This window comes from Dermacentor variabilis, chromosome 4, assembly GCF_050947875.1.
Source record: "Dermacentor variabilis isolate Ectoservices chromosome 4, ASM5094787v1, whole genome shotgun sequence".
NCBI lineage: Eukaryota > Metazoa > Arthropoda > Arachnida > Ixodida > Ixodidae > Dermacentor > Dermacentor variabilis.
Window position 1 is genome coordinate 176066456 of NC_134571.1, and position 23763 is coordinate 176090218.

The 23763-nt window shown below is 48.4% G+C and overlaps 1 protein-coding gene across 1 annotated transcript in view; it reads right to left on the reverse strand.

Annotated features, from left to right (window-relative positions):
* Positions 1–2837: 2837 nt before the first annotated feature.
* LOC142578432 (high-affinity choline transporter 1-like) overlaps positions 2838–23763 on the reverse strand; it is a 164995-nt gene continuing 144069 nt past the window's right edge. Inside the window, exons 10-11 of the mRNA XM_075687818.1 lie at positions 22847–23029; positions 2838–3108 (exon numbers count right to left, since the gene is read on the reverse strand). Coding sequence (XP_075543933.1) covers positions 2838–3108; positions 22847–23029 — 454 coding nt within the window. The remainder of the gene's footprint in view (positions 3109–22846; positions 23030–23763) is intronic.

The window sequence follows — 23763 nt, forward strand, 5'->3', positions numbered from 1 at the left end:
TTGCCTCCGCCGGGGGGCCTTAAAGGTCCGAACACCCAGCATCGGCTCAACCCCCAGGATCCCCTTTTCCCCAGACACGGCTAAGCCGCGCACGGCTACACGCGGGAGGGTCCAACCCTCGCGTGCTCGGGTACGTGGTGTCGCAACACACCAAACGCCTGCTGACGCAGACGCCCCTGCGGGGGACCCTCGTTAAGTAATGAACGAGAAGAAAGGGGGTTAATCGAGGGGCCCGATTTTTATTAGTCATATCATAAGAAGCCAACAAACACTGACACCAAGGACAACATAGGGGAAATTATTTGTGCTTAATAAATGAAATAAAGAAACGATACATTAATGGAAATTAAAGTGGATGAAAAAACAACTTGCCGCAGGTGGGAACTGAACCCACAACCTTCGCATTTCGCTTCTTATGATATGACTAATAAAAATCGGGCCCCTCGGTTAACCCCCTTTTTTCTCGTTCATTACACGTGTAAATATAACACAAGAAGTATACAACGTTCCGTATTGTCACACTGGCTTTCGTCGGCAAATGCTTCACAACAGACTTCCGCGTCTACTAAATGAATAGAATGAAAAACAAATCGATGTTTGCGAAGTAAAATTATCTGAGTTGTACGCATTCTTTCTAGGCTAACATTGACCTCTACAGCTGTATATGATTTGTATTTATTTATATTCTTTTAATGTCATAATTATTACGCGCACGTTATGAAATGTGCTGGCGTTCGATGCTGATGCATTCACGTATGTTAGCGCATTCTGCCTTTTGTAGGGCAGTGAATGGTGATGTGTTTAATTTAAAAATTTTCTCAAAGTGTATGACACTGTTTTGTTTAATATGATGGTTTTGTGAAAGTGTACGACGATGTGAACAAAATCTGTGCGCCTCTGCTGCTGTCTTTGCCAGTATGGGGGCGAAGGACTCCCTCAAGCCATCCGTGATTGGTTTTTCCCTTCGCCCCCCATCCCATTTATATGTGATAAACCAATAGGGAATCAATCAATCAAACAATTATACATCATGTGCACCACATCGCGTAGCAAGGATGCTCAAGAGCGCATGCGCACGCACCATTTTTCTTTACGCTGAAGACGCTTGAACGAAAAGGGCGAATTTAAAGCAGTTCATTACATGCCTCAAGAAAGTTTCGCTTCGCATATATTGTAAGGTGTGCGTTGGATCAGCATAATATTTTTGTTCATTTCTTCTGTGTCGTTAATTGTTGCGCGCTGATTGCAGCATTGGTACATGTCAAAATATGTTGTGTTTCGTTTAATTTTCTTTGGAAGTTTTCGTCAGCCATCGCATACTTTATGCGAATGGATGTCCTACAACCAAGTCCTAATTTGTTTGAATTAATACATTTCAGGTTTTCCTATTTGCGCATTACATTGCTTACACACAAGCCTGCTTTCAGAATCCGAGGTTAACAAAGTGCGCAGCCATTTTTCTTTGCATATTCTACGTTCGGTATAGTATTCTTAGTTTCACAATCATCTCAACTACTGTGCATTATGTTTTAGTAATACATATAATACTAATTTTACTAGAATTGGTTAATTAGAAGGCGAAACATTGCGCCTCATTTTATTTAGTCACTGTGGGATTCATATCGCGACTGTTTACCGCAGTCTTGATAAACTTCCCGTTACTCAGCTAACCCGTTTTCATGAGGAGCTGTTTATTTTTGGAGTACGCAGTAGTGATACTACCACCAACTCCGTACCGTAGTGAAACCTAATTATAGCAAAACAGGATTTGTATGTGACTATAACCTAATACTACAAAGAGCTTTCTGCAGTTATGGAAAGCAAAGCTTTTTCTCAGGTGTATCTCTTTGGAGCTCATTACTTGTTTACTTTAGAATCACCCCATATACTTCCTTCTTTTCGTAATAATGTAAATAATTTTTGATGATAGTCGCTACGCTAATGATTTTCACTTCTACTACTGATATATAAAATAATGTAATGACATTTCAGTAATTATCCAGACCCTTATTTTTTACTCCTGCTTTTCCCAGTTCTTTTATTCATCCTTCCTTCAGTTATACCCTTCAGGTACATTATCGCAGTTTTAATGTTTGTTTCACGCTATTGTATGTGTTAATTATATATTTCCTCTTGCCCGCTAATTATGCATTGTAATTGAGCATTTTATAATGTAAGGCCCTATAATGATTTCTTCCTGATGACGTTGTTCTGTAAAACTTAAGATCATGTATACTGTACTGCATTGCTTACTTCAGGTAAATCCTTCAAATTCGGCAAACGAATCATTCTGTTATTCTTATATGTTTCGAGCAGCACGTCGGCTTTGTTAGGAAGTTCCCTTAAATTTTGATGTGTGTACTACAGCACCGAATTCTGGTGCGACAATTCAACAGCAGATATGGATTTGAAAGCATCGTAACGGACAGAAGGAATTCGGTAAATATTATTATTATTTCACAGGGCACACTAATTACTATGCGACAACCACGGCCGCGTCCTAGGGCTTCCAAGTGCAGCGTGTCCGAAATAGCTCGAGGTGAGAGTGAAGCGAGAAGAGTGCCGCGAGCGTTTACAAATAGCGACAGGGGAAGTGGACGACACGCGATAAGGGGCGCGCACGGTCATTGTAAATGATCGCGTACATCGCCGCACTGACGGCCATACTGGAGCCCTCGAGTGAGTCAGGCGAAGCTTTTTTCCTCACTCCCCCTTTTTTTCCCCACCTTCTGCTCCCACCCTCAATTTCTTCCCGTTCGTTTCTTCGCCAATAATCTCCATGGACAATACGATGCAGCACCTGGAAGCCCCGAGGAAGCGCCACCGGCGGTCGCATTTCACGAACGGCTTTCCCCGTCCGTAGACGAGGACGTATCTGTCGTAGCTTCCGATTTCTTGCCGCGCCCCTTTCTTTTTCGGTTCGCCTCCGATGATGACGTAGATTCTTCCGAGGGGGGAGACCGCTTCTGCTTCCGGCCTTTCTTGCGGCTTGCGCGGCTGCTCTCGCTGCTTCTTCCCCCTTTGCTTCCCTTGCTGCTTTTTCGCAAAGGCGCCGAGCCCTTGGGCTTTGCCTTATTCTTGGCCGAGGAAGAAATGGCGCGACGAGACCTGTGCAAGAAGGAAAATTTGCGTCAACGCACCCTGCAGTGCGTTGCTGCTTTTGCCGACAGTTCGTCGTTAGGAAGAGAAAAAGACGAATGCAAATGGATACATATTGTGAATACATGACGACGCTATGTTAGGAGTAATTTTTGCCTTTGCCTTGGACTGTCTTTGGGCTTCAGAATGATGGCGTTCTCGATGTGCGAGATTGCGTACACCTGCGCCAGCGCATTTACCTCACTGTTGACCCAGCAGCACATCCTCCGCTGAAGAACCGCCTACTCTCTCCACCACAAGACTCCCCGAACGCTGCATCGGCGACACGCAAGCCGCTTTCTGGCGCCGGCAGTGGACGCCCCGAGTCCGGTGTATACAAGTTACTATTTCGGAAGTTTTAGGAGGCATAACCATGATGTATTCAATGTCCAGTTCGTTACGAGTGAGTTAATATACATTACCATGGGTCCAATGTATATCTAGTGTTCAATATAGAGAACAAGTCACAGTATCCGACTTCAATCTATTAGCGTCAACTGTACACCAACTCCAGAGCCAAATATTTAGGCATAGGCGCTTTTACAATGCGCGGGAGTGTTAGGGGGTGGGGGGCACTTGCCCTTGCATTGTAAAAAGTGGAAGGGGGCGAATTATGCCATTTGTGACCCCCCCCTCTCTGTTCTGAAACTCGGCGCTTTCGGTGGCGCGCTGGAAAATCTAGCAAAATCTCAGCTCCGGCAAAATTTTGTTTCTGAAAGCATCAGCCACTTAAGTAACGTTTTTCTCTATTACGTATCCCCTGAATGGGCAGCGAGGATTGTCTTTCGTGCCTCACCGCGAAGAGCTGTAGCATACGACGAATGGGGCAGCGCGTATGGCTTGCGCATACAAGCTGGCATTGCGCAGAAGGCTGGCACTGGGCAATACCGGCAATAACAAATTTCACGTTGCGCTTCTAGCATCATGCACCGTTGTTTGTGTGCGTGGGGGGGGGGGGGGTGAGGGGAGCCACCTAATGATATCTGAAACACGAGTTAGCTTGTTGCACTTAATCTAACGATCAGGGGACGGGTTCGGATAAATTATTATAATCAGCCGCAACCGACGACGGCGTGCCTTAAAGCTTTATGTGTCGATATACCTATATAAGGAGTTAACCGAGTAGCCCGATATTTATTAGTAATATCAAAAGAAGCCAACAAACAAAGTCACGAAGGGCAACATGGGAGAAATTGCTTGTGCTTACTATTCGAATTAAAGAAATGATAAATAAACGGAAATGAAAGTCGTTAAAGAAACAATCAGCCAGAGGTGGGGAACGATCCCATGTCTTCGCATTACGCGTGCAATGATGTTAGCAATGAAGCTACCACGGCACCATTTTCCCATAAAATTTCTTGGAATGTTCTACTACTAGAGCTAACTTTGGAAGTGTTAGCCAACGCCACCACTCACGAACCTTCGCATCAGCAAAAAACCGCTTTTACAGTATATAGTGTTGCTCTGCGAATCTGTTACAACCAACCGGTGGCTAATTCTCTCGACATGCACTGTTGATTCGTCACGAGTGCAAGTTCCTTACAGCAACAATATGTCTTGGCAGCAGATGAGCGCATAGAGGTGACCCCTATGCCATGTATGCATTTAAGCATGACGACTCACCGTTCCTTTTATCCTTTCGAAAGCCGGACCCCGGTCGATAAGTAGCAAATAAATCATTCTTCTTTTTGTACCTGCACTGAACCTACAAGTGCCTGTTTGGCTACCGGATCCCGGCAGACGGCGCTCGACACATTTGACCACAGTCCATTCTACCATTTGGCCTACTTTCCGTTCAGGTACTACTGCCTATCAGTGCCCTCACTTCTGCTGCGGCACCAGCCTCAGGTTCCCCAGTTGTTTTCTTGCATACCGTTGATGACGCACTTACGTCCGCTCAACGCGGTGAAGTTGTTCCTGGGAATACCATTCTGGAAACATGCATGCGGGGGGAACAGCGGGCACTCGAAGCGAATGAGTGACTGTGAGATGTTTGGCGCCACTGATGTTGGGTGCTGAACGAGCGAGCGAGTTGGAGACATTCTTCAGCATTAGCAGCCGCTTCTGAAACAAGTGTCACAGCAAAAGCGGTGCGACGGTAGATGATAATGGTATCCACGATGCAGAAATGTGTATATATATATATATATATATATATATATATATATATATATATATATATATAGTGTTAAGGGCAGGAAGAAGCGTGCGTCTATTAACAGATGGCTTTTGATGGCTCAGCCAACAAGCGTGGAGCACCGATAATACTACTCTTCTTCGCCGTCTCCAAGGCCACCATCATCGTTCTCTTCTTCCGACATTACCGACTGTGACATCACCCCCATCAGAAAAAGCACCTTATCGGTGCGGCTCATCGGTCTGAGAAACGTAAGGTTTGAGACGGCTGCTGTGGATCATGTCAAAGAGAGGCGAAGGCACCATGGCATCCAGCGGAGACACTTCATATGTGACAGGGGTCACCTGGCGAAGCATGCGGTAAGGGCCATAGTATCGCGAGAGGAATTTCTCCGAAAGACGAACACGCCGAGTTGTACACCAAACTAGCACAAGAGCACCTGGTTCGTAATGCACGTCGTGATGGCGCTGATCGTAACGGCACTTCTGGCGCGTCTGTGAAGGAGAAAGACGAATACGGGCAATCTGACGTGCTTGGGTCGCTGTGGCTATGACATCCCGAGTGTACTCTGTCGGCGAGTCGAGTGTAATCGAAAGGAGAGTCTCGAAAGGTAAAGTCGGCTTACGGCCGAAGATGAGATAGAAGGGTGAATAGCCAGCTGTGTCGTGGCTCGAGGAATTGTAGGCGATCGTGAGAAATGGTAGAGCAATGTCCCAGTCGCGATGATCGGAGGAAACATACATTGCTTACATGTCAGTTAACGTGCGGTTCAGGCGTTCGGTAAGACCATTAGTTTGAGGATTGTAAGCGGTAGTAAGTTTGTGTTTAGTAGCACATCATCGAAGTAGGTCGTCTATGTCTTTGGAAAGAAAGTATCTGCCGCGATCGGTGAGAAGTTGACGAGGTACAACGAGGTGCAAGATAACGTTGTGAAGCAAGAAATCAGCGACGTCTGTAACGCAGGTGGTCGCTAGGGCTCTAGTAATGGCATAGCGAGTTGTATTGTCAGTAGCGAAAGCAATACACCTATTTCCGTCATTTGATATATGGAATGGTCCGAGAAGATGAACGCCAACGCGAAAATAAGGGTCGGCCGGAATACCCAAAGGCTGCAGCAGTCCAGCAGGAGGCACTGCTGGTCTTTTGCGGCGTTGACACGACTCACACACGGCAACATAGCGCCGGACGGAGCGGTTGAGACGGGGCCACAAAAACCGCCGTCGAATTCGGTCATAGGTCCGCGCGATGCCAACGTGTCCAGCGGTGGGAACGTCGTGCAGTTGCTGCAGTACAATCTGTCGCAGATGCGACGGAATGACGGTTCGGAGCTCGGGCCCGTTAGGGTACATGTTGCGGCGATATAGGATGCCATTTTGTTGTACGAACATGTAAAGGGGTGGGTCAGACGGATCAGAGAGCAGGCGTTCGATAATGGGGCGTAACGACTCATCGCGTCGTTGTTCAGCGCCATTGTCTTGCAAGGCAGAGAGCGAAAGAACGCAGATCGGTACGACATCCACTAAACCGTCCGGTACATTGAGGGGATGACGAGACAGGCAGTCGGCGTCCTCATGTAGACGACCCGACTTGTATACCACAGTGTATGTGTATTCCTGCAGCCGTAGGGCCCAGCGTCCGAGGCGTCCGGTGGTATCCTTCAGAGAGGAAAGCCAACAGAGGGCGTGGTGGTCGGTTGTAACTGTAATTGGTCGACCACGTATGTAGGATCGGAAGTTGCCCACCGCCCAAATAAGGGCGAGACACTAGCGCTCAGTAATCGAGTAATTGCGCTCTGCGGGAGACAGGAGGCGGCTGGCGTAGGCGATGATGCGGTCGTGCCTACATTGGCGTTGAGCTAAAGCTGCGCCGATGCCGTAGCCACTGGCGTCAGTGCGGATTTCTGTCGGAGCGGAGGCATCTAAATGGGCGAGAACATTAGGTATGGTGAGTAGCGTGATGAGCTGAGAGAAAGCAGACGCTTGTTCAGAGCCCCAACAGAAAGGAACGTCTTTCTTCAGGAGGTCAGTCAGGGGACGGGTAACATGGGCGAAATTTTCCACAAACCTGCGGAAGTACGAGCAAAGGCCAATAAAGCTGCGAAAACTTTTGGCACAAGTTGGTACGAGGAAATTCTGCACAGCATGAACTTTAGCGGGGTCGGGGCGAATGTCTGACAAATCGACGAGGTGTCCGAGCATCGTTATCTGGCGGTGACCGAAGTGGCACTTGGATGAGTTGAGCTGTAAGCCAGCGGTGCGAAAAACAGGAAGAACAGATGAAAGTCTTTCAAGATGAGTCGCAAAAGTTGAAGAGAATATGATGATGTCATCCAAGTAGCACAAACAGATGGACCATTTCAAACCACGTAAGAGCATGTCCATCATCCGTTCAAAGGTCGCCGGGGCATTGCACAAGCCAAAAGGCATTACCCGGAACACATATACGCCGTCTGGTGTGACGAATGCGGTCTTTTCACGGTTCATTTTATCCACGACAATTTGCCAATATCCAAAGCGAAAGTCTATAGATGAAAAATAAGTGGCGCCGTGGAGTCAATCCAGAGCATCGTCAATGCGGGGAAGTGCATATACATCTTTCTTGGTGATCGTGTTTAGATGACCATAGTCAACGCAGAATCGCCAGCTGTTATCCTTCTTTTTGACGAGAACAACAGGGGACTCTTCCAGCCCACGGGCTGGAAGAGTGTTCAATAATCTTTTTGGCAAGCATCTTGTCAACCTCGCTCTGGATGACTTGTCGCTCAGACGGCGACACCCGGTATGGGCGTCGGCGAACAGGTGCTGCATCGCCGGTATTTATACGGTGCTTCACGACCGTATTTTGACACAAAGGGCGATCGTTCAGACCTAAATTTTGGAGTAGGACTCGAGGAGGCCACGGAGCTCTGCGGCTTGTTGGGTTGAAAGGTCCGGTGCAATCATCTTTGTAAAGTCGTCGGTCGGGACTGGTGCAGAAGGCGCACAATGAGCATTAGTCGGAGACGGCGCAACACAAAGAACGGGAATGTGGCACTCGTGCGTCGGAGACAATGTGTCAAGAGACATGTCTCGAGGAAGTACTTGTGGGCACTGTCCGAAATTTAGGATGGGGAGACATGTCTGATTGTCCGCAACAGAAACGATGGTGTGCGGGAAGGAGACATTGTGAGAAAGCAGGACAGAAGTCGCGGGAGTAAGGACATAGTCTCCGTGAGGTACAGGGGGGCAGGCTAAGACAGGGATGGAGGTTGCTGCAAGAGATGGCAGGCGTATAAAATCCTCGGAACACAGCTGAGTTGGAGCTTGAGCAGGTAGGTCAACGGGAACAGTAGTGGTAGGTCAAGGTATACAACGCCGTAGAACAGTCAATCAGAGCAGGATGGGTGGCGAAAAAGTCGAGTCCGAGGATCACATTGTGAGGGCAACATTCGAGCACACTAAACAAAACGGACGTGCGGCGACCGGCGGCACTGACACAAGCAGTACACATTCCAAGCACAGCCGGTGTTCCACCGACGGCGACCTGGAGCAGTCGAGTCGGAGCAGGAGTCAGTAATTTCTTTAAGCGCCTTCGAAGTTCCGCGCGCATGATGGAGATTTGGGCTACAGTGACGATGTGTGCTGTAACGGGCAAACAAGCCACGTCGACGTCTAGAAGGTTCCGATTAGTAGGCAGGGCCAGCAGTGGAATTTCAGGCTGGGTTTCCAGAGCAGCGTCACCTCCAGGAGCTGCCCGAGTTAGTTTTCCGTGGGAGAGCGGCGACGGTAAGCTGGGGATGGAGAGCGACGCAGCCGCGGCGAAGGGGAGCGGCGACTATGTGGTGATGGCGAGCGCCAGGCCGCCGTGGCTCGAGCGTTGTCAGGAGCGTCTTCAACCTCGTTCGAGAGTGATGGCGGGCGAGGATTCAGTGGGGAGCGGCGGTAGCTTGGTCTAGAGTGGGCTGGCCACGAACTTCGACAGTGGCGAGAGATGTGGCCCACACGCCCACAGTAAAATCAGATGGGTCTATCGTCATCTGTGCGCCATTCAGCCGGGTAGCAATAGTTCGGATATGGACCGTATTGAATCCGGTGAACAGGGGCAGAGGCAGCAGACGAAGCAATGTCAGGACGGCAGATGGACGGAAGACCCACATTGGCAAGTTCTTGGCGAATTAGCGACTGAATGAGAGACACAAGCGGCCGGGAATCGTCAGAGCACTGTGTCACTGGCGTCGCAGCAGACGTTGCTTCGATTTCTCACCGAACGAAACATACGACGTTCTCGCAGGAAGTGGGCTCACGCGGTGGGCGAATGTCTTCACACGTCGGTGAGGCTGCGGTATTAGGTAGACGCGTAAACTGTTGAAATTTGCGGCGACTCTTCGCGTCTTCAAAGCGGCGACATTCGTTAACGATCTCATTGACGGTTGTTATGTTCTTGTAAACAAGCACGTTAAACGGGTCGTCCGCGATGCCTTTTAGAACATGGCTGACTTTGTCTGCCTCTGCCGTATTGTTATCCGCTTTGCGGCAAAGGGCGAGGACGTCCTGGATACACGCAACATGAGATTGAGTGAACGTCTGTACACGGGTCCCAAGGTCCTTGTTCGCAGCACGTTGGCGGCCGACGGGCTGGACGAACAAATCTCTACGCTTCTGTTTGCACTGGTCCCAACTCGTAATTTCTTCTTCGTGTGTTTCGAACCAGACCCGTGCTGTTTTCTTGAGGTAGAATATTATATTGGCCAGCATAAGCGTGCTATCCCACCTGTTGTGTGCGCTGACCCGTTCGTAATTCTGCAACCAGTCATCGACATCAATGTTGTCGATCCCTAAAAACATGCCAGGGTCGCGAGGCTGGACCAGGATGACCGTCGGTGGCTACGACGGGGCCGTGGCTAAATGCTCTTCTTCGGATGAAATGGCGGCAAGATTACGTCCGCTGCAGAGCACCGTCTTGCGCAAGTGATGACCGTGCACCTCCACCAATGATGTTACGGGAAATAAGAAGCGTACGTTTATTTCCAGATGGCTTTTAATGGCTCAGCCAACAGGCGTAGAGCAGCGATAATACCACGCTCTTATATATATATATATATATATATATATATATATATATATATATCTTTGCCACGCAGGAGCCATGGCGGTTTTGCGAAGCCCCATCTTTATTGGAAACCTCGTCTGCGTCTTCCACCATTATCGCACCGCACAGCCGTTGTGCTGCTCCTCACATGCTTCTCCCTCCCTCCGAGAGAGTCGTAGGTGTAGGGGAGGACCATATCGTCTTAATCTCCCCAAATTAGCGAAGTTAATCTGGCGACCGAGTGGGGCCACACTGTGGTCGATTTCGAAGTTTAAAGCATTGGGTCTGGTCGTATACGGTCCTTCCATTATTGTACTGAGTTTAGTGTGGTTGGAATGCCGATGTGTCTCGTATGGAATGAGAGTCCCTCACTTAAAGCTCAGAGGGAAGCAATTTCTTGTCATATATGAGCTTGTTTTTCTCGTGATACGCCAGAGACTTGCGGACCGCATTTGCACGAGCTTCTTGCAGGTTCTCGACAACGTCGCAGAGGAGATGGGGGTAAGATGGTGTACCATACATAAGGAAACGGGTAGGATAGCCCGTTACCTCGTGGGGTGTTATGTTGCACTCTTCGACGACGTCAAGGAGGAGACGCGTCCATGGTTTTTGGGGTCCGTCGTTGATCGCGCAGTGGAGAGGAGTGACTATGGACTGATTAGTGCGCTCATTTAAGCCATTACACTGTGGGTGTTGTGAAATTGTATAAACCCGATAAATGTTATTGTGTTTGAGGAATTACATGAATTCACCGGTGGTGAATCTTGCGCCCCGGTCGGAAAGGAACTTCCGAGGCTTTTCGACACTGAAGATACTCTTCAGGCAGGAAATGTAGGCTTTGCAGGTCTCATTTCTGTGTGCAAATGCCCACACATAACAGGTGACATGGCCAGCGGCCAAGTGAACGAATCTTCTGGAACAACCATAGTTGGCAAACCCTCCGATAATGTCCATGGCAAGTAGATCAAATGCTTGTTCCGCTTGTGGTACCGACTCCAAGGAACCAAACGTTTAGTATTCATTTTCTTGCAGTGTTGGGAGGTGTCGCTGTGACGAACGTATTCGCAAACGTCGGTGACGATATCAGGCCAATAATATTGTCTAGAGAGAAGTCGCAATGTCCTTTTCTTTAACTCCGACATGACCGAAAGCGTCATGAGTCTTCTGAAGAAGAGACAAACGGAGAGCGAAAGGAATGTAGACTTTTCGTAACCCTCTGGCCATCACAATGGTCATTCTATTGTCAATGGTAGGCTTCCAAGGCGGTTTGTCGTGGGTTTGCTCTCGCAGTTCTTCAGCAGATAAGACTGGAATAATAGGGCTTCTAGATAGTGCATCGGCTTTGATGATGTTATTACTTTATTTGTGTTAGATGCTTACGTCCTACATGCAGAGTTTCAAGGTACATTGAAACAGATAGCCTCGAGGATTATTGATGTGTTTAAGCCACTACAAAGCCGGGTGATCGGTGATCAGGGTGAAACGTTGACCGTGTAGATAACATTGTCATTTATTGATGGCATCAATATTTGCTAAACATTCAAGTTATGTGATGGCGTAATTCATGTCAAGTTTGAGCTGCTTGCTTGAATGGTATTCAAATGGATGCTCCCGACCGTCAAAGATGGTGCCGATGCCTTTGTTGGACGCACCACAGTAGAGCACACAAGATTTGGCGCTATCGTAGATGCCAAGGATAGACAGTTCCATTACAGATTTCATAAGCTGAGTGAAAGCCAGTTCACAGTAAGGGTCCCAGTTCCAATAATATTTGGGGTTTTACGTGCCAAAACCACTTTCTGATTATGAGGCACGCCGTAGTGGAGGACTCCGGAAATTTCGACCACCTGGGGTTCTTTATCGTGCACCTAAATCTAAGCACACGGGTGTTTTCGCATTTCGCCCCCATGTCCCAGTTCCAGGTGGTGTCTTTGCATAGTAGGCGTGTCAGTGGGTGGGCAATTTCACTGAAGCAGGCGATGTACCGACGGTAAACATTGACGGTGCCGAGAAAACGCGGTATATCTTTAGGTGTGAAAGCGAGGGAAAGCCTCCACGTTGATTCCTTTTGGAGTGATGGTGCCGTCTGAAACCTTGAGTCTTTGCATAGTAGGCGTGTCAGTGGGTGGGCAATTTCACTAAAACAGGCGATGTACCGACGGTAAACATTGACGGTGCCGAGAAAACGCGGTATATCTTTAGGTGTGAAAGCGAGGGAAAGCCTCCACGTTGATTCCTTTTGGAGTGATGGTGCCGTCTGCAACCTTGTGTCTCAAATACTCAATGGAGACTTTTGCGAACAGACATTTCTTCAATTTCAGCTTATGTCATTCGCTTCTAAAGGCGTTTAGAACGGCATCTAGATGCTTCAGATGGTCCAGGAAAGCTTCAGAATAGACAACAATGTCATCACAGTAGTTTGTGACGTGCGTCAAGCGGTGTTTGGTCAAGATGGAGTTGACATTCTGTTCGAAAGTGGCTAGAACGTTCCGGAGACAAAAAGGCATGACAAGCCATTCGTAGTGACCGATACGTGTGACAAAGGCCGTTTTCAGAATGTCGTTTGGATGCAACGTCACGTCTCTAACGTGACGTTATGTCAAATGTCGTGAAGCACGTCGATTTTCCGTTAGATACAAGAACGTCATTGATGTGAGGAAAGTATTGGCAGTGGGGCAATGTAACTGCGTTTGGCTTGCCGTAATCTATGCAGAAACGCCTGCGTCCTTCCTTTTTTCCTCCAGAAGCGCCGGTGCACCTTAAGGTGACGTAGGTAGTCGTATCAGGCCTTGTATGTGAAGGACGTGGATTTGCTTGTAAATTTCGACGCTATCGTCAGTGGGTGGAAACTCCCCGGTTTCGGTGGCAGAGGTAATTGTCGCCATCTCTGTATTGGGCCAACCCGAAAATCCGTTTCCCTAGCATGGCTTCGTGGATCGTCTCGCGCACGCGCCAGGTGACCGAGCCCTTCCCCACAACTCCTCTCCAATCGCCCTCCCTCGTTACTCCCTCTCAACTCCCTCACCTTCGACTGTCTCCGCGCGCTCGCCTTGCGGCCCCACCGGCCCGGTGCCAGCTCAGCCCGCTGCATGACGTTTCATCTTTCGTTATCTGCTCCTATTGTGAAGCGTGCGCTGCTGTGCGTTCACCCGCGTGGGTAGTTCCATTAATTTCCTGGTCCTCGGTAGCTGTGTGCTTGTGCTCCCCAATGTTTCGCCCGTTTCACGACTCGTACCGCTCGTGCATCGTGTAGTGGTGCACAAATACCTCAAAAACAAGCCCCGCAAGGTTGTTCCGGGTGCCTAAAGACAACAGGTGAGCGCACAGACCCAAGGACATCAGGAGACGCATGTACACGAACACAGCCCTGTCCATGTGTGTGCTCCATGAGCCTCCGGACGTCGTTGCGCCTTGATTGTGCTACACTCCCCTCTTGCCGGCAGAGAAAGCTGACAAATAGATGTTCCTCCTCATTGTCACCTGGTCTATGACTTGTGTGTTTCCGTGCCAAGTCTCATTCTGCGATTTCAGTAACTTGCCCAGCTTTCCATACCGCTCTCAGTGCTTTTTCTGTGTGCCACGTGCACAAACGTACTAACAACTGAAAAATTACTGTTCCTGTTTGCGTACTATCTCAGCAAGCGCCGATGGGAAAACCGCGCGAACAACCTTCATGTGTAGGCATGATACACTTTCCTTTTCTTCTGGAAAGCATGAGCATTGCAAGTGTCCTACATGCAGATTTTTTGCAGTTCGTGTTTATTATACAAACGAGTGCCCAGTAGATACGACTTAGTGCCTTAAGTGATGTAATTTTATGGCTAAGCATTGCATTCCGGTCGAAAGAAAAGTCATGTTGTTGACTTATTTTACCTGGTGTTTGATTGAGGAATAAGCCTTTCTGCGAGTGCTTTCTATGTGCTGCTGCTAAAGCCGACTACCTTCTGTTCCCCTTGCCACTGTTACTCAAGTTGTGGCCAAGTGCAAAATAATGTGATAATGTGTATTTCAGTTCTTAGTACAATGTTATTTTTGTTATGCCATGTCTTTTTCAATTTGTTCAGCAGTGATGAACATGTCACGCATTTCATATATTTTCGGGCAGATTTATAAGTAAGCTTTTTTTTGTATGGCTCTCAATCAAACAAGGTTAGCATTTTATAGCCTTTTTGTGTTTTGCATGCCATTGGTTGTCCGATTACCACTGAATTTTTTCTTTCTATTGTTGTCATGAGTATGTCATACACGTCGTCCAGTTTTGTGCAATATCTTAGTGCATATATCAGAAGCTCGTCTACATCTCGGTCTTGAGGGCCTTATATAAAAATCTAGTTTTTTTATGTGTGTGTACATGAAACGGCCTTCGCGTTTTGTAGCACTTTCTTTTGTTATTTCACCGTCTGTAAAGTTTTGTGTTTAGTACTCTTGTATATGTCATGCACCTTTCACTTTTGCTCATATTTGAGCATGTATGACACCACGTTATAAGAAAATTTTGTTTTCGGAAACGAAGTCAATAAAGCGACACCAAAGATCTGTTGTGTTGGAAGGGGAATTTTTTTATGTCCCGGCACATGCTGGTATAATATAAGTATGGGCAAGACTGCGTGCGTGCCAACGCGTAGCCCACGGCGCACCACGGGCCAGCTCGCAAGCAATGCCAATGCGCTGCGTAGCGCGCGCATTGGTTGCGAGATGGCGCGTGGTGCACCGTAGCACGCGCGCGATAAAAAAGAAGAAACGCGCCTCGTACGGGTAAAAACAAAAAGTAAGCGGCTCGTCATAAAAAAAACAAAAAGAAAAGAAAAATGTTTGGGAGAGGAGGCGCAGCGCGGCTGCTCTTCCTGTTGCCATGACAACGTAAACAATCGTGTGCGCCGCCATTTTGCTTCTGCGTAGCCCATTGGTTAGGGCCGTAACTGAAGGGGACCTTGGCGCTAGGGTCGAATGAGCGTCTGCTCGAAAACAACGAATGGCAGCCCCCATGCCGAGATTCACCCTCCTGCTATCGCTTCTAGAAGCGATAGGGAGGCTTGCGGGTAGGAACATTGTTGGTGATAGGAATTCGATGCAGTTGGCTAATAATGCATCCAACGTCAATCTGTAATTTGCAAAAAAATGTCTTCGTACTTATGCGCAACCTGCTCCAAAGCCAATCTCTGAGTTTCGTTTAGATGCACTAAATCGAAAACTTGAACTTCCTGCAAACAAGTGTGTACGTTAGCGGTGGAATGGTTTTGTGGGTTAGGGTGGAGAATGTCATGCCCTCGGCGTAGAGTCAGGGTGTCAATATCCGGTGACAAGTTAGAGACAAGCACTGTCCAATACAAAGTAGGTTGCTCTTCATGCCTTGCAGAACATGTGCCTGAATTCCCTTTGTGATTTTTCCGATCTGTATCTTTAGATTGATTCGAGCCAAAATTTCCGTTGATGAGGTAATTTGTTGAACATTGATTCATAAATCTCATTATATGTAGGTGAATGGCCGCCAGCACTGCTTGGCTGATAAAGGCAGTTGTGGCTCCCGTATCACGAGGAACGCTGACTGGGTACCAGTTAATTAGTGCATCAAATTGAATTACCAGCGCTTTGGGCCACCTTCCTCGTTTCTCTCGTTGGTAGCGATGGCGGAAATGCCTGTGCGTCGTGGATATTTATTGTGCCACTTCATTTGTTCGGGCGAGCCATCCATTACGCAGTCCCTGTATTCGGACGCGGGTGTTCGTATCGGCTTATCAGGTGGACGATGATTGATACTGCCGCTTGCTGCTTTGATGAGCTTCTTTCAACCTGGTAGAACATGCTGTGATTGGGCTCGTTGTGTAGTTTAGTCTACTCACAGCGCAGCTAAAAGCCAAGTGGCTGGCGCAGACCGCTTAAGCCCAGCAAGAGCCATCTCCGTATTGACAGGAAGGCCGTAGATGAGCCCTGATATAAGGTGTGCGTCCTTTAGGTCGGCATTGCACACATTATTTTATTGTAGTAGTCCATCAGGCTCTGGCTCGGTTTTATCCAAAAGTGGATGAACTGACGGAAAGGATCCGCAATGGCGCTTCTAAAAGGTTGCGCCATACATGTATTGAAGGTCTCCTAAGATGCACCAGTGTCAAATAGATCAGTCAGGTAGCATCCCAAGCCCCAGCCGTCAAGGTAATTGGAGAAATGACAGATTCTCTCATTCCATCTATGCAGCGGCTGCAGCTTTCACCTCGAAGAACCGGAGCCACTTAAAAGGGGACGTCCTCAGTAGCTACCGAGTACTTCTGGATGTTGATTGTTTTCTTGGAAGTTGTGATGCAGGGCATGGTAGGTCGCGTCAACTAGTGTAAACCAGCAAACGTAGTGGTTGTGCAACGCTCCATATATATATATATATATATATATATATATATATATATATATATATATATATGGAGCGTTGCACAACCACTACGTTTGCTGGTTTACACTAGCATATATATATATATATATATATATATATATATATATATATATATATATATATATATATATATATATATATATATATATATATATATATATATATATATAACTTGAATTCGCTGAGCTGGCGTACGCGCGTCATCAGTGGTACACAAGAAAACTCCTTGGGAACCTGAGGCTGGGGCGGCAACAAAAGTGACGGCACCGATAGGCAGTAGTGCCTTATCAGAAGTTAGGTGAAATGGCAGAATGACATCAAAGGTGCTGAGACGCGCGAAACATTCCCCCTGTAATAAAGTTGAAGTACAGCGAAATCAATTACACATACATAGTTGCGGAACTATCGGCGAGTGTGACGACGGAAAACGGGAGTAGAAGGTTCTGCCGTTGTGTACAATCTTCAGAAGGTGTAAAAACAGTAGTCGAGGCACAAGAAACTGACATCAAGGCGGCAGAGAAAGGCGAGATAATGGCTTCAGTGGCGACGACCACTTTAAGAGAATGGCTAGGGAGATCGACGCTGGCGTCGCTGAACGGAGACAAAGGCAGTTTGCACCAGCACCATCGAGAACAGCATGATGCGCAGCAATCCCCAATCTAGAGTAATGTCATGCAAAGCACAGCATAGAACGATGAATTCTACAAAATATAGTGTGCATTGGATGATAACACGGGCTGTAAAGCGGTCGAAGGCTCGACTTGCTGCGAGCTTGCCGGGAGTAGTGAAAAATTGGAAATAGGAATGGTCACTTTCTTCAGTTTGCGGCTGAGGTCTTTACTTTTGACAGATACGGCAGTCCCTCTATCGACATGAACAGTTATCGCGACGCTTTCGACAAATACTGTGACGTCGTTAGGACAGGAAAGCTGAGATCTTAAAAACTTCGAGGACGGTGCAGTTGTTGCTCAAGAAACTGCGACTGGCAGTTTTGCTCCTGGCCAGAGCGGGAACGGCTAAGCATTGGTGAAAGAAAACGGCGGTGAGGAGGAGACCGACGTGAACCGAAGGCGGGGCGGCGTGAATACCGAGTCCGTGCGATCAGAGATAGAATGATTTGAAGGTGGTTGGGGAAGATGGCTAAGCTTCGGCGCCTCCTGACTAAAATAAAATCCATGGCGGCGACACAAGCGCGTAATGTGGCCCGGAATGCCGCATGAGAAACAGGTAGACGGGATGGTAAAGTGGAGTACGCCAGAGGTTAATATAAGGTCCGGCATGCGACAACGGAACGTGAACCTGGCGTAACGGACGTCAAGACGAGTAGAAGTGCGTGGCTGGGCTGGCGGTAGCAGGCATCGATAGAGCGGTCGGTCGGTTGAGAGTGGCTGCGTAAGTCAGAGGTGCAGTCACATGCGGCGGTTGAGAGGGAGGTGGGAGCTCCTAAGCAACATGCACTTGGATCACATGACCGAGCGACAGGTCTAGTGTGGAAGCAGGCTTAGCAACACAGGCCACAAGAGATAACTGGAGAGTCACATCTCAAATTTACTGCTGAATCTGCGGCAGCAAACAGAAATGATCAGCACCGACACATCTAGGCTCTAAGGCCGAGAGGTCTACGGTTTGCTAATGGCACAAAGAGTCGAAATGCGCTGTTTGCGCAGCTCATCGAAACTTTCACAAAGCTCATTACTTGAGCTACCGTCTTAGTGTTCTTCGCCGTGAGCATATGGAAGGTATGGTCATGTACGCGCTTCATATGCATTATCTTATCGGCTTCGGTCATGAACGCATTCACGCGCTTACAGAAGTGCATGTCGTGTATAATATAGCTCGGGAATGACTCACCGCTTTGTTGAGCTAGACCACACAAACGGTGTTCAGCGCTGAGTATGCGGACAGAGAAATGACCGAAAAAAGATGTGAGGGTCTCGGTGAAAGCTGGCCAGGCGGTAAAATCGGCTTTGTGGTCACTGAACCAGCGAGTGATTACATTGGTCAGATAAAATATGACGTTGGTGAGCTTCACGCGGTTGTGCGACTTGTCGTACGCACTAACGCGGTCATACTCTGCAAGCCAGTCATCTATGTCGTGATCGTCGGTGCCACTGAAGATTGTATGGTCGCGCTGACGTACCACACCAGAGCGCAGGACACCAGTGGGTGCGGGAGTGGTTTGCGACGGGCCGACATCGTTGGTCATTGAGGAGTCAGATGGTAACTTACGGTTTCGGAGCTCCAAAGTGGTAAACACGAACACCCAGAGCTCCACCAAATGCCACAGGATGTTCTGGTGGTTACAATTCTGCAGGACGCCTGACAGAAGACCACAAAAACGGGGCAATCTCAGCTGGACACCGAACAAGCGCGCACTTCTAGTTTGTCGCCTTATTCCATACTTCACCGTGTTGACGCCGATAATATATATATAGGTCATTTTGTCAGCAGCACCGGTGTGCGCCCTGACTATGACAAAGCCATGGCAGTTGCTGTGTTCGCGATACCGAAGACAAAGCACAATGTCCGCCAATTTTTACGGCTTTGTGAGTATTACCTCTGCTTTGTGCCCAATTTTTGTGAGATCGTCGAACCTTTGCAACGACTCATCAAGAACGACGTCACGTTTGTTTGGGGCCCGGCACAATCTGATGCCGTCCAGGACCTTCAGCGACGTCTACAGACACCACCGATCCGTGGTCACCTTTAACACCCAGGCGGACACAGAAGTCCATACTGATGCTAGTAACGTTGGTCTCGGAGCGACACTCGTACAGTTTTAGGCTGGTGTTGAACGCGTTGCTGCGTATGCCAGGCGAACGTTGTCTGCTGCTGAAAAAACTACTCAACAACTGAAAAGGAATGTCTGCCAGATGTATGGGCTATCCAGATGTTCAGCCCATACTTGTACGGACGCCCCTTCCGCGTCGTCAGCGACCATAATCTATCGGATGGCTGGCGTATCTCAAGTATCCTGCAGGCCATCTCGCAAAATGGAGCCTTCGGTTGCAGGAATTTAATGTGAAAATCGCATATAAGTCTGGCTAGAAACACACGGATGCCGACTGTCTTTCCCGCGCCCCCGTCGAACCTCACCACTACATACTGACGACGCCTCTGGTTTTCTTTGCACTCTTCCGTCTTTAAACCTAGCTCAACAGCAACGCCAAGATTCCGAGCTCCAGCCCTTGATTGACTACTTTGAAGGAAGCCACCCACAACCCCCGCAGCAGTTCTCACGTCACTTGCCCTCTTTCTGCCCGCGCGGCGACATTCTTTACAAGCGGAACTTTCGCCCTACGGCAATCGTTTTCCTGCTCGTTGTTTCCATTTCCTCTCCTCGACGACGTTCTACGTGCATTCGACGACAAACCAACGTCCGGGCATCTTGGTTTCACGCGTACTCTGGCAAGGATCAAGCAGAAGAACTACTGGAGAAAACTCACAAAAACCGTGATGCAGTACGTCAGAAGTTGTCGAGATTGTCAGCGTTGCAAAGTTCCACTACTCAAACCAACCGATCTGCTTGAGCCTATACGACATCCTTGCTCAGCTTTTGAACAAGTAGAATGGATTTACTCGGCCCATTTCCCAAGCCTTCCGCTGGTAACCGCTGGATAGTTGTCGTCACCGATTACCTCAGTCGATACTGTGAGGCACAAGCCATTCAGCGAGCTACTGCTTCAGATGCAGCCAAATTCTTAGTCAAAATATTGTCCGGCGACATGGTGCTCCCGCTGTCGTCATCACAGACCATGGTACGGCCTCCACCGCCCAGTTGGTCCTAGATATTCTGCAACTGAGTGGAACAACGCACCATACGGCAACTGCGTACCACACGCAGACTAACGGTTAACAGAACGTCTCAACAAAACGATTACGGATATGCTTTCTATATATGTCGCCACGGATAATAAAAATTGGAATGAACTGCTCCATTATGTGACATTCGCATATAACCCTGCGCTTCAAGAAGCCACCGGGTTTAATCCTTTTCGTTTCGTCTACGGACGCGACGTCACCACTATTCTCGACATGATGCTCCCACCCACTTCGTCTCAACCTACCACACCAGATACAAACGCCTTTGTTCAGCGTGCAGAAGCAGCGCGGCACATTGTACGGCAATGAATTCTATCTGACAAAGTCAAGATGCTCGTCGATACAACATACGCCAGCGAGACGTCACATACAACCCGGGAGATCTTGTATGGGTTTGGCCCCCTATACGTCTACGAGGCCGCTAAAAAAATTATTGAGCCGATACTTCGGACCCTACATAGTCTTGCATCATCTAAGTCCTGTCAACTGTGAAGTTATTCCAGCAGAAACTTCGCACCACTCCCGTGAGACCACGTTTCTCTGACATTGTTTACGTTGCCAGGTTGAAGTCCTACCACTGGCGCTGACTCCCATCCCCAAGCTTTGTGGTGCACTCCCTGTCGTCACGTCCGTTGTCTTTCTCGTTTCTTTTATTTTTCTCCTTGTGGCATTAAACATCTCCCCAACATTTTTTTTTTGGGGGGGGGGGGGGGAGAAGATGCTTACTTTCGTCTAGTCGCATGGAGAAGTAGTCTCTCTTCTTTTTGTTCTTTCTTTTGGGGGGGAGGGATAATGGCACGCGCTAGTTACGCTAGAAGCCGAGGAAAAAGAAGTGTGCGGGGTAGCTGCTGCAGAAACTAAAAGAAAACAGCCGTTCGCTTAGAACTGACTGCTTGCCTATTGCTCTTGCAGCAATATTAACTGACAGACGCATTGGCATGCTGTCTGTCGTAATGCAATAGTAATTCGAAAATTTCTATATATAAATATAAAGACAGAAACAGAAGGTCAGATGGTTCGCAGGTTTGCCCTCGATAAATACTTGATACGCCACTGGATTTAGAATAAAATCTTTGGGAGTTTCGCGAGGCGTTGGCAGGGATAGCATAACTCGGCGTTTCTCTTGAGTTCTCGGACAGCGTTCCATATATGCAGGTGCGATGCGTTGACGCGGCGAAACACCCAAGGCAACTGCCGCTCGGCAGAAGGAACAGCGGCCTGACTAGGCGTGTCACGAAGCTGGGGTTGCTGGAGAGCGCCGTCAGTGCAAGCGTCGATGGTGTACGAGATGAGACCGACGGGGAACGCTAGTCAGCAATGCCAAATAACCTTATAGTTCACGTTCACTGTTCCCACAGCAGTGCAAGCAGCAGACAGAACGCATCGCTTGCTTTGTCAACGAGGCGAGTGAGCATAGCTTTGACGGTGCGTCCACTTCGTCGTTTTTTGCTGCCAAATGCCCGACGGGCGCCACAAAAGCACGAAGGTAGGAAAAAGTTAGAAGAGAGCATTACGTCACGTAGCCAGCCATGGCATGCGAACGCTCCGTGAAGCCAGTTCTTTTTCTCGCTGGCGGCCCAACACGCTACCTCTTGCGTCGAGTTCACGGAGCGAAAATTGAGTTTGGTGAGATGTTCGGTTCCAAGTAGCTATGTAAGTAGTTTTTATTGGGTGCGCGCTCATTCGGCTGCCCTGCCGTGGCTCTGCCGGCAGAACGGACACACTAAAACCAACCGCGCACTTTGACGGGTGGTCACGTGTTGGGCCGAGAGGCTTCGCTTCAATCGCGTTGTGTGATGCTCCCTCCTAACTTTTTGCTTGATCAATACTCAAGAGCCTCTAACCCAACGCCCGCGAACCGTGCATGGGCCGTCAGCAGGACAACACGACAACGGCGGCGTCGATGGTGCGAATGGGCATGTAGCCTCCGTACAATTACCAGCGCAGCAACTTCACTGAATACTTTGACTACAAAAACATGCATGCAAACTAGATCTTAGCAAGGAGCTATTCGCGCAAGGTACTTCTCTCCAACGGAGCATTTCTGAACCTTTCACCAGTTTTTCGTTATGCAAGAGCATGCAGTATATAGAGCGTATTCCGTCATCTAGTACTTTTGTGTATATCATTTTCAGTGAGTGTTACTTGGCTAAGCAGCAGGGCAGAATGTCCGCTGCTCCATCAATGCGTCACGTCACACGCCGCGTCACGCAGAGCTTCAAGTGTCCCAGAAAATTACCGATCGAGAGTATGCAGTTCTAGTTTTGCACGACAGGGTTGAAACCCCAGGTGTGACGTACCCGTCGGATGAAAGCGCAGAAGCCATCTTGCCCTCGCTAGTGGAGTCAGTCTTAGTGAACTGGCCGCCAGAGCTGATCGGCTGCTCTCCAGAAGAGAGAGCACGCCTGCCAGAGCCCGATAGAGAGCCCGTGTGCATGCCACGCCGTTCACCAGGCAGCTTCACTTCCTCGCCAGTGAAGCACCTACGCGTAGAGTAGTGGAAGTTGCAGAATTTTTCACGGTCTGTGCCTCAATAGGTAAATTTAGCACTACTGCAGCACTCAATGTGGCAGAGATGGTGAAGAGTTCTGCGCTGGAGACTGCGTACATTGCGTGGCGATATGAAAGGCAGGGCCAAAATTACGGTCAAAGCAGGTTGGCCTTCTTGCTCTGCACGCTTGTTGCAGCGCACTACAATTTTCACAGGCTGCAGTTTTGGAAACACGACACCCAAATAGCAAACAGCAGTGACACCACCCCCATGTTCTCACATCTCTATAATAGCTTTGTCAACTCAGATTAAGCGTTCCCTTTTGTTTACTCTGAAAAGCATTGACAACTGGTCAGAATGTGTTGTGTGTCAGCTTCTGTGGCTGTTGTTGATCATTTGACTAAGCCCATTCTACGTTGGTTAGGCGAATCATCAGTAAGCTTTGTCTTAATATTGCCCTCACGTAATCCTGTCATCATGCCATGTAGCACTGTCTCGCAGGTCAAGTTGATCGACTTTTGTTGGCCTGACACGCGGCTACACTACTGTCAGCTATAGCTGTAAACGTATTAAGACAGATAATGACGTGCCGTAACACAGAAGCACAATAAACAAATAATTAACGAAAAAGGCCGGTAGTCATACCATCTTTGCATACCGTCTCTCACAGCCTAAAAATAATTGACCGCAGGGGTAGCATGGAAGTAGTGTTTTCCGCGCTGGACA